This window comes from Pituophis catenifer, unplaced genomic scaffold, assembly GCF_029215685.1.
Source record: "Pituophis catenifer annectens isolate HBS135680 unplaced genomic scaffold, rPitCat1.0.hap2 SCAF_2, whole genome shotgun sequence".
NCBI lineage: Eukaryota > Metazoa > Chordata > Lepidosauria > Squamata > Colubridae > Pituophis > Pituophis catenifer.
Genome location: NW_027256882.1, coordinates 67,734,713 through 67,744,588, shown reverse-complemented (window position 1 = coordinate 67,744,588; position 9,876 = coordinate 67,734,713). Strand labels below are relative to the sequence as shown.

The 9,876-nt window shown below is 35.5% G+C and overlaps 1 protein-coding gene across 1 annotated transcript; it reads left to right on the top strand.

The window, feature by feature from the left end:
• Positions 1-213: 213 nt before the first annotated feature.
• On the top strand, positions 214-8,500 carry LSM3 (LSM3 homolog, U6 small nuclear RNA and mRNA degradation associated). The gene is made up of 4 exons (XM_070933602.1): positions 214-250; positions 3,379-3,489; positions 5,701-5,796; positions 7,088-8,500. The coding sequence occupies exons 1-4, from the start codon at positions 230-232 to the stop codon at positions 7,166-7,168; spliced, it is 309 nt and encodes a 102-aa protein (XP_070789703.1). The 5' UTR covers positions 214-229; the 3' UTR covers positions 7,169-8,500.
• The last annotated feature ends 1,376 nt before the right edge of the window (positions 8,501-9,876 follow it).

The following is a 9,876-nucleotide window of genomic DNA, read 5'->3' as shown; positions in this document are numbered from 1 at the left end:
ATATATACATATATATGGTCCAGTCCAACCCGAGCAGAGTTCAAAAGAAATTGCAGTACTGGAAAGACAAAAGGCGATTTCGATGAACTAACCCGGAAGCTGGACAAACGTTTACACGAGCATCTCTTATTTTCGCAGCTCTATGTACTCCGCTAGACGTTCGGTAGCGCCGCCGTATCAGGCTTGATTTAAAATCTCGCGAGAAGAAAGCGGTCTGCCTTTGAAAAAAATGGCGGACGAGGTGGATCAGGTGGGTGAAACGGCCGGTTTGGCGGCCGCTGAGTCTTCTAGGGGATTTGACCCCTGTTGCGGCGGAAAGTGTAGCAAGCCTGGGGTTTTAACGAGAGCTTCAGTTTCTAGCTCTCGCTTTGAGTTCCGCAAAATCCCAGTAAACGACTTCTGGCGTTGCGTTCGTGTTTCATTCAGCGACCTGCCTCTTGAGGTTTATTTAATCGATTTATACGGCCGCTCATCTCAAATACCGACACGACTCCTACTATATAAGTTGCTTTTGGTTTCCTTTTGCAAAGCCTTAAGTCAGGGGTCCCCAAACTTGGCCGCTTTAAGACTTGTGGACTTCAACTCCCAGAATTCTGGGAGTTGAAGTCCACAAGTCTTGGAATAGAATAGAATAGAGAACAGAACAGAACAGAACAGAACAGAACAATAGAGAAATAGAGATTTGGAAGGGACCTTGGAGGTCTTCTAGTCTAACCCCTGCTTAGGCAGGAAACCCTACACCACTTCAGACAAATGGTTATCCAACCTCTTCTTAAAAACTTCCAGTGTTGGAGAATTCATAACTTCTGGAGGCAAGTCGTTCCACTGATGAATTGTTCTGACTATCAGGAAATTTCTCCTTAGTTCTAAGTTGCTTCTCTCCTTGATTAGTTTTCACCCGTTGCTTCTTGTCCTGCCTTCGGGTGCTTTGGAGACTAGCTTGACTCCCTCTTCTTTGTGGCAGCCCTTGAGATATTGGAACACTGTTGTCATGTCTCCCCTAGTCCTTCTCTTCATCAAACCAGACATACCCAGTTTCTGCAACTGTTCTTCATATGTTTCAGCCTCCAGTCCCCTAATCATCTTTGTTGCTCTTCTCTGCACTCTTTCTAGAGTCTTCACATCTTTTTTACATCGTGGTGACCAAAACTGGATGCAGTATTCCAAGTGTGGCCTTACCAAGGCATTATAAAGTAGTATTAACACTTCACGTGATCTTGATTCTATTTCTCTGTTTATGCAGCCCAGAACTGTGTTGGCTTTTTTGGCAGCTGCTGTACATTGCTGACTCATATCTAAATGGTTGTCCACTAGGATTCCAAGATCCCTCTCACAGTTACTACTATTGAGCAAAGTACCACATATACGGTACCTATGCATTTTGTTTTTCTTCCCTAATGTAGAACCTTGCTTTTTTCACTGTTGAATTTCATTTTGTTAGATAGCGCCCAATGTTCAAGTCTGTCAAGATTCTTCTGTATCTTGAGCCTATCTTCTGGAGTGTGGGCTATTCCTGCCAGTTTGGTGTCATCTGCAAATTTTAAAGCTGCCAAGTTTGAAGACCTCTGCCTTAACTGATACAAACATAAGACAATAGTAAGGTTCGCAGTGGATGAAATGCTATTTCATGGTTTCTGGTCAAATGCCTTAAATCGGCGTTTCTCAAAATGTGGCTTCTCAGAGGTTCCGCAAAATCAAAATTATTTGCCAGTCAGTCTGTGTTGAAAAATAATGCAATATTAAAATCTTACCAGATTTTATAGTGAGAAGCCGACGAAGGATTCTCAGTCATCCAGTCTGGAAGTTGAGTCAGGGCAACTGGACTAATTTTCTTTTTGGTTTGAAGCGTTTTGCTGCTTATCCAAGTGTCCAAGTTTTAATTTTTGATGTGAATATTGATAAATACAACCCACACAAACAAACTATTTTGGGGTCCACTATAATTTTTAAAAGTGGCAAGGAATCCTGAGGGGAAAAAGTTTAAGGAATGCTGCCTTAAATCATTCTTCATTGCTATATTGATCCTTAAACCTTCAGTGACTCCTGGATTAAACCCAATAGGCACCTTTTTTCAAAGCAAGTGTATCACTAGTGTGTTGCTGTGTGTTGCGGGTGTACATATTTGTGTGGCTGTTGAATGCCATTTGTGTGTAAAATTAATATGTTCTAATTTACTAGTACTTGTTGAAGCGGGTAGCAAGTTGATATAGATATGCTGTCTATAAATAGGAAAGCTTACTTTTAGGCTATAAAATCTCAATTGTATGGGCATTTCTTGTTATGTAACTTTTTAATTATTCCTTTATTTGCAGTTAGCAACCTTTTTCAATATTGGAAAATAAATCATTATGAACTTGGAATACAAAACAGAAAAACAGCATATGACAATATAGTTGTTTTGTTTAGGATTGACAAGTATTATAGTCAAAAGTATGTAATACTTTTATTTGTACAGCATTGACTCAAACTGTGTCAGCAAAATACAGACATTGTTATAACCTTTGAGTCTTTCTAGTGAAATGTGCGCCCAGTCTTTTGTTTAAGAAAGTGGTGGTCTTTTCTAAGATTTTTCAAAATCAAATATGAATATATCAAAACAGTTACTAATTTATTTATTTATTTTTTTTGCTTTAATTTATATGCCGCCCTTCTCCGGAGACTCAGGGCGGCTTACAATGCGTTAAGCAATAGCCTTCATACTTTTGTATTTTTTATACAAAGTCAGTTTATGGCCCCCAAAATCTGGGTCCTCATTTTACCTACCTTTGAAAGGATGGAAGGCTGAGTCAACTTTGAGCCTGGTGAGATTTGAACTTTATGTTATGTTAATAACAGTGCTTTAGTCCACTGTACTAGCAAGGCAACCTAGCCCCCTAATGTGGACTAGGTTGAGGAAAGCAGTATGTTTTTTCTAATTTAACTTGCATTTTCCTGTTAATCCAGTCATCACAAGTGAATTCTTGTCCCTCTGAAAGCTGATGAAAATTCACCATATTATATTACAAACTATAACTTAATTGCTTCCCATTTGATTTCAGTACACATTAGTTGTCATCAGATTAGGGTTTTTTGAGAAGAAATGAGTATCAGTAGCCAGCATTTACTATTTATTCATATACAACCTGCTTTTATTATTTTTATAAATAATTCAAGATAACAAACAAATCTAATACTCTCTCCTCCTATTTTCCCCACAACAATAACCTTATGAGGTGGATTGGGCTGAGAGAGCTTGACCAGCCCAAAGTCACACAGCTGGCTTTGATGCTTAAAGTGAGACTTCTCGTGATCTTCTCATTTTTAGCCTGAGCCTTAACTACTAGACCAAATCTCAGGTTTCTTTGCTAACATATATCTCTAAATTTTTATATTTTACAGCAACAAACTACCAACACTGTAGAAGAGCCTTTGGATCTCATCAGGCTTAGTCTTGATGAACGGATTTATGTAAAAATGAGGAATGACCGAGAACTTCGAGGCAGGTTACATGTAAGTAACATTACATAGAAGTGGGGAGAGGGACTGAAATTTTAAAGTAGAGTTGTACTTTCTTTTTAGCTCAAAGACTGCAAGAGGCTTTTGAGAATCACACTCCAAGCATAGGTATAACCAGAGCCCATTTGCAAGTGGTTATAAAGGGGTGAAATGCCTTTGCCAGGCTTAAGTCACCTTTTTTCTGCAGTTTTATAGTTCTGGTTTAAGGATTAGTTTTTTTTTTAAAGTAAAACAAGTTACAAACAATGCTTATTTATTTAGTAATAGATCATTGTGGAGAAAAATTAGTTAAGTTATAATTTATTATTAAATTTATATGCCACTCATAAGCCAGTTAGTTGGTCATACAAGCAAAAACAGAGTCAAAGTAATTATGGTTTGTTTAGCCTATTCCTGATTTCTATTTTCCTTTCTAAATCTTTATTTCTGTTCTATCTCTGGATTTGTTAGAGCTTTGATAAGAGTTCAAACAAGTTAAAAACATGTTCAAATCTTGAATTTCCATTTTTAAAGTCACAGCTTTACACTACAATTGCGATTAGTTAGCAAAACAAATAGAGATTCAGTGAATGGTTTATTAATGATCTGTATGCTTGTATCATGCAATATCAAAAACAATCATGTAGTTTTTCATTGAGTAAGGTGGTATTTTATCCTTTTCTCAGGCAATTGCTTCAGTAGTAGATCATGCTTTTTTGTTTTTAAAAACTGGACTACTTTACTTGGTTGTAAAAGCAAAATATAATAGTTGATGTTCAAAGTTTAAAATTTTTCTTTGTTATAGCAGCATTATATCTGACATAGAGGAATACTTTGGGGGTTCAAATGTTGGCCCTCAGTATTATTTCAGTGGAAAAAGAGTTGAAAGTATATTCAGTTTTATCTAGACAGCATAACAAGAGAAACCTTTTGCAAAGTGATAGATTATCCTCTATCTTCAACTTCATTATGTATATTTTGTATATCCATGTTTTTGGCACATAGTGGTGTTTGAAGTGGGTTTTTTTATATTTGATGCATGCATTAAAGAATGGATGAGCTTTATCGTATCCATAAATTATATGGACTCATCTGTGGTTGTTAAGTTAGACTGCCTCTCCTGACCCAAATAGCAAGATCCATCTTTGCGAATGCATAAAATTATAGATTATATGTAAATGATAGAACTAGGCTTTCTATTCATTGGTATAGTATTAGCAACTGGTCAGTGAATATTGTTCAAAACTGTCCATGCTGTTCACTTAGTTTCCTGCTTGTGAACTTTTCATTAAAGTTTGGCTATGTATGTTGTATGCACATAACATTTATTTCAATATATATTTAATGACGCCAAGGAGAAGTATAGTATAAAAATAAGCAAAACAAAAAATAGAAAAGACTTACAAAGTGAACATTAAAATTTTGAGATATCAGTAGATCAGTACTGCATAGTAAAGACTCTTTTGTATCTAAGATCTGAAAATCATTAAGATTAAATCCATATCCATTCATTAACTAAAGTGCTCAGTATAATTAGTCATAAGTCAAAACAACTTATTAATAAAAGTATCTGTCAAAAATAAGAATTCAAATGCTTATTTAACAATTCAAACAGAAGCTATTATATTAAATCTTATGCTAAGAGCTACCCAAATTTTGAATGTAGTACAGGTCCATGCAGAATTATAATCCAGAAAAGGTTTCCAAGTTGAAATTAAAATTCTGTGCCAAACTTATTTTTAAATATGAAATTAAGTTTGACTTGGATGCACACTCCCATAACTTAATTTGCCATCTTTTAAAGAGAATTATGTATAATTTCCAATAAAGGGACAAAGAGTCCCGACAGTTATTATCATGTAAGAGCTACCTTAGAAATCAAAGTTTTGATAAAATATATTGAACAGAAAAACAGCTGGCAGGAAAGAAAAATCAGCTTTTAATATTTGTTTCATTCTATAATAAATCATTTTCCAGATTGTTAGGTTTTACACTATTGCCACCAAAATATATAAGAATCATCCAGCCTGATTATAGCACTTCCAACAATTATGCATAGAATGTAACTGTAGAAATCAATTTGCATGATAAAAGAGTTAGGTTCAGCAGACTGGAAAATTAAAACAAATTACTACATGTTAAAGCTGGAATTTTAATTTTTTTCTATTTGTGCCACATAAATGATGCCACCAGAACAATATTTATGAACTTGTTTCACTTTCAAAGGCATATGACCAGCATTTAAATATGATTTTGGGTGATGTTGAAGAGACTGTGACCACAATAGAAATTGATGAAGAAACTTACGAAGAGATTTATAAGGTGAGAATTTCTAATATCACTGATGATGTTTAAATATTAGAAGGGCAAGGTGCATAAATTTAAGTACTATCTTACACTTTACTAATCAGATCATTGTATAATACAATTCGATTCAAAACAATGTTGGATGCAAAATTAAATATATCTAGTATTCATTGTGCAAATAAATTTTAATTGAATAATCTTGTTTCCAAATGTATGAATTGTATTTACCGTATTTTTCGGACTATAAGATGCACTGGAGTATAAGATGCACCTTAGTTTTTGGGGAGGAAAATAATAAGAAAAAAAATTCTGCCTACCAGCATCTATCTGGCTAGTGTCCTTAGCAAACAGCCTGCAACAGGTATATTAGCCTGATTCAGCAGCTGATTGGTGGGTGGATCAGCCTCCTGGAATACCCCCAATCAGCTGTTCCCAGAGGTGAACTTTAGCAACAGGTTCGCTGGTTGTGAGCGTGCACGCACAGGTTGAAAAATGCAGTGGATCATCGCAGGGTGCTTCAGTGAGTACAGCAGGCGAAGTGCGGAAGCGGTCCAACAAGGCAGCAGCTGTTCCTGATTGCCATTTTGCCTCTATGCCTTGCTTTTTCAGCCTCCGAAAGCTCCGTTTGAGAAGCTACGTTTTAGGCCTCCGAAAGCATTTTAGGCCTCTGCGCGTCGTGTTTTTGGGTGGTGATCAGCGGTGATGTGCTTTGGCAATCCCTGCAGTCTTGAATGGACTTTCGTAGACTGAAAATGCAGTCTCTCAAACAGAGCTTTCAGAGGCCGAAAAAGCAAGCCAAGGAGGGGACGATGGTCTGTGGCAATCCCTGCAGCCTGGAATAGGTATAAAACACAACACATGGAGGCCGAAGGGTGGGGACCGGCGAGTGGGCGGGGCTACATTCGGTGTATAAGACACACCCAAATTTTCACCCTCTTTTGGGGGGGGGGAAGTGTGTCTTATACTCCAAAAAATATGGTAGTTATATCTTGCCTTTATCTTTTTTAATAAATAAGTGATAAACACACACAATATTCCTTCCTCCTATTTTCCCCACAACAACAACCTTATGAGACTGATAGAGTGACTTAACTAAAGTCACCCATTCAGCTTTCATGCCTAAGGTGGACTAGAACTCACAGTCTCTTGCTGTGAGGCTACTTGCTTGGTGTCTTAATCACTAGACCACTTTAAATAGAACTAGTTCTATTTAATAGGAGTAGAGTAGGGAAGGGAAGAAAAGATGGTAATGGTTGTTTGGTATTCTTAAATGTAGTCTAAGCCTTATTGCTTTTTCTTTCCACAGTCTACCAAGAGGAATATTCCAATGCTGTTTGTCAGAGGAGATGGAGTTGTATTGGTTGCTCCTCCACTGCGGGTTGGCTGATATTGCAGGTCGCTCCTTCACTGTGGGTTATTGGATTTCCAAGACATTAACTCTCACTCCCTCTAAATATTAGGACTATCCAACATTTTACAGGAGAATTCCCAATCCTGATTATGTATTTCAAAAGTTTATGTTTATTTGGCAAATAAGACTTCTTTTCTCTCAAGACTCTTGAGGCAATTCAGTGTCATCAAATCAGTGGATTTTCTTGTTTAGTTAATACCTTTGTTCCCTATGTATATTTTTAAATAAACCAATTCACTTATTTTGTATACGTGTATCTATGAATAGTCTTCATGCTTGTTACAGTTCAATGTAGTGCATACACATCAATATTTTTGTCTGTTTGGGTAAATGCTATTCTGCTGTCAGATGAAATTCATAGTTTAAAAACATCTGGCAAAAAACAAATGTCATCAAATTTGATTTATATTTAAATGGAAAATAGCCAAAAAAGGTTAATCCAGTAACACTTTAAGTTAAGAAAGGGAACATTTTGTCCAGAGTATTACCGTAAGAAGTTAGGCAATATTCATATAAACAAAATATTTGTATGTGTTTGTGTCTATTGTTAATGAAATTATGGAAATAAATATTGTTAGTGAAATTGCAGTAAATTTAATAAAAAAGCATTTGAAAATAAAGCTGACATTAAAAAATGGAAGTCTTCTCCAAATGAAGAAAAATTAAAATTGAACAAAAGAAATATGAAATGAAAAAAATAGGGAACCTGTTGCTATAAAGAATACAAAATATGTAAATGTAATTAGCTAAAATGCCATGTAGTGATCCAGAAAAATCAGAAAAAAAGCAAGAAGATGAGAATGTAGAGAAACTGAATGAGCCATTTGTGTTTGCTTTCATTGTACATAATGGAGGAAAAGTATGAATGTTTTGAACCGATTCTATTTTCAAAGAAGTAGAATTTGTAAAACTAAATTGAATAATGGTGACAAAAGATTAAATTTCTGATTGTGTTAAGTACAGATGTGCAAATTACTCTTCTGCAGCAAGCCAGTCCTGTCACTTAAATTGTCAGCAATTTTCTGGAAAGTAATAAATATAAATTATATGCAATTTGCAGTGTTTAGGGCATAGGGTCCCCCTAAAGCAGCTGATTTCATTTAGAACATTACAATCTGATTCAGATAGTTCAGTTCTAAAAAAAAACCTAAGGAACCTTGGAATAATCAACCTGGCATGGTTTAGAGTAGAAGCAGAACATTTTTTCTCCAAAAAAGTATGCTTTGCACCTACCTAACATGGAAAACAGAGAGTCTAGATGGTATTCACTTGAATGTTCTGAAATATCTAATGTAAACATGCCGTATATAATAAAAATAGAACTGATCTTTTCAACCTATATGAAATGTATTTAATATCAATGTCTAGAAAAGGGTTTATGGAAATCCAGGAAACAATACACCAATTTATTGTTCTGTACTAATTAACTATTTGCCTGTTTAATTGTTTTTTAAATCAATTTAAATGATCAGATATTGAAAAGTACCTTGCAGAAATATAAATTGAAGATATTTTCTACAATATCTTGCTAAATTCTCAAGTTTTTGAGATTCCAAATAATTACATGGTATTAGTTAACATTATTTACTTGCAATTTCAAATACATTTTGCTACGTTGTCTGCAAATTTAGCAGTCATGTCAAAAGTCATCTTAAAGATTGGTAAGTAATTAAAGAACAGAAAATTGTAGGAATGTTACAGTTTTGAAGTGGAGCAGTGCCATTTCCACAAATGTGTGAAACTCACTAATTCAGGAACAGAATGTTCTAAAGATGTTGATTCCCTTTTTGAATCACACTGTTCCAGAAATCCTCAGAAATAGTTGGGGGAATCCTGAATAAAATAAGCCTGCTTTTCGGTTAGAAATGTCAAATCACTTTTAATTCAGAGGAATTAGAATTTATTATCAGAAATTGCCCAACTATCCCCAGAATGGCATGGATGGTTGGGCAATGGAGGAAGATAACATAATCCAGATGGGGAATGGAATGATTCTGGATTGGTGAGTAACTTGTGTGCGGATTGGTTACTTTAAATTTGTTCATAACATATTTGGCCTCAACACTTGAGATGTCAGTATCTGCTAATGACTTCAACTTGCTTATGATTGAAGAAAAGTGGTTAGTAAAGACTTTCACAAGAATATATCCAAAGCAGAGAGGGGAATTACTTCAGTAATGTACATACAAGTGTACAGTGAAATACATTTGTGCAATTGCTAGCTGCATATATATTAATAGCTGACAGTGGCTAACCAAAGGAGAACTACTGAAAAGGCATAAAAATGTGTTCTGATTGTAGGTAGGCCAGAAACCTCTATTACCATTATTTCTTTAATTTGTATATTTAGGTGACTAGAATGAGCTGTGGTGGGCTTCAGTGGGAGGCCTTGGCCTTGGCCTTGGCCAGGCAACAGCTGTTGCTATAATAATATAGTATTATTATTATAGGCTAGTGAATGGAACAGATGGCTTATTGAACATGGCCTGATAGAACTCAAAGTCCTCTCAAAACTAAACCTGACCCTGATCAGCATAATTTTTTTTCATTAACACTTGGTAACCCATAGATCAGAGCAATTGTGGCTCTCAAACAAGTAACTATTTCAATGGGAAGCAAATTAAATTGTTACTAGTTATTTATAAGGTCTATAAAATAACAAGCTTGAATCTCAATCCTAATGT

Bases quoted from the DNA above. Each gene is read 5' to 3' on its own strand.
- LSM3 (XM_070933602.1), top strand. From the start codon at position 230: ATGGCGGACGAGGTGGATCAG. The intron at 251-3,378 runs GTGGGTGAAACG...TATATTTTACAG, and splicing joins TGGCGGACGAGGTGGATCAG to CAACAAACTACCAACACTGT. The intron at 3,490-5,700 runs GTAAGTAACATT...TCACTTTCAAAG, and splicing joins AACTTCGAGGCAGGTTACAT to GCATATGACCAGCATTTAAA.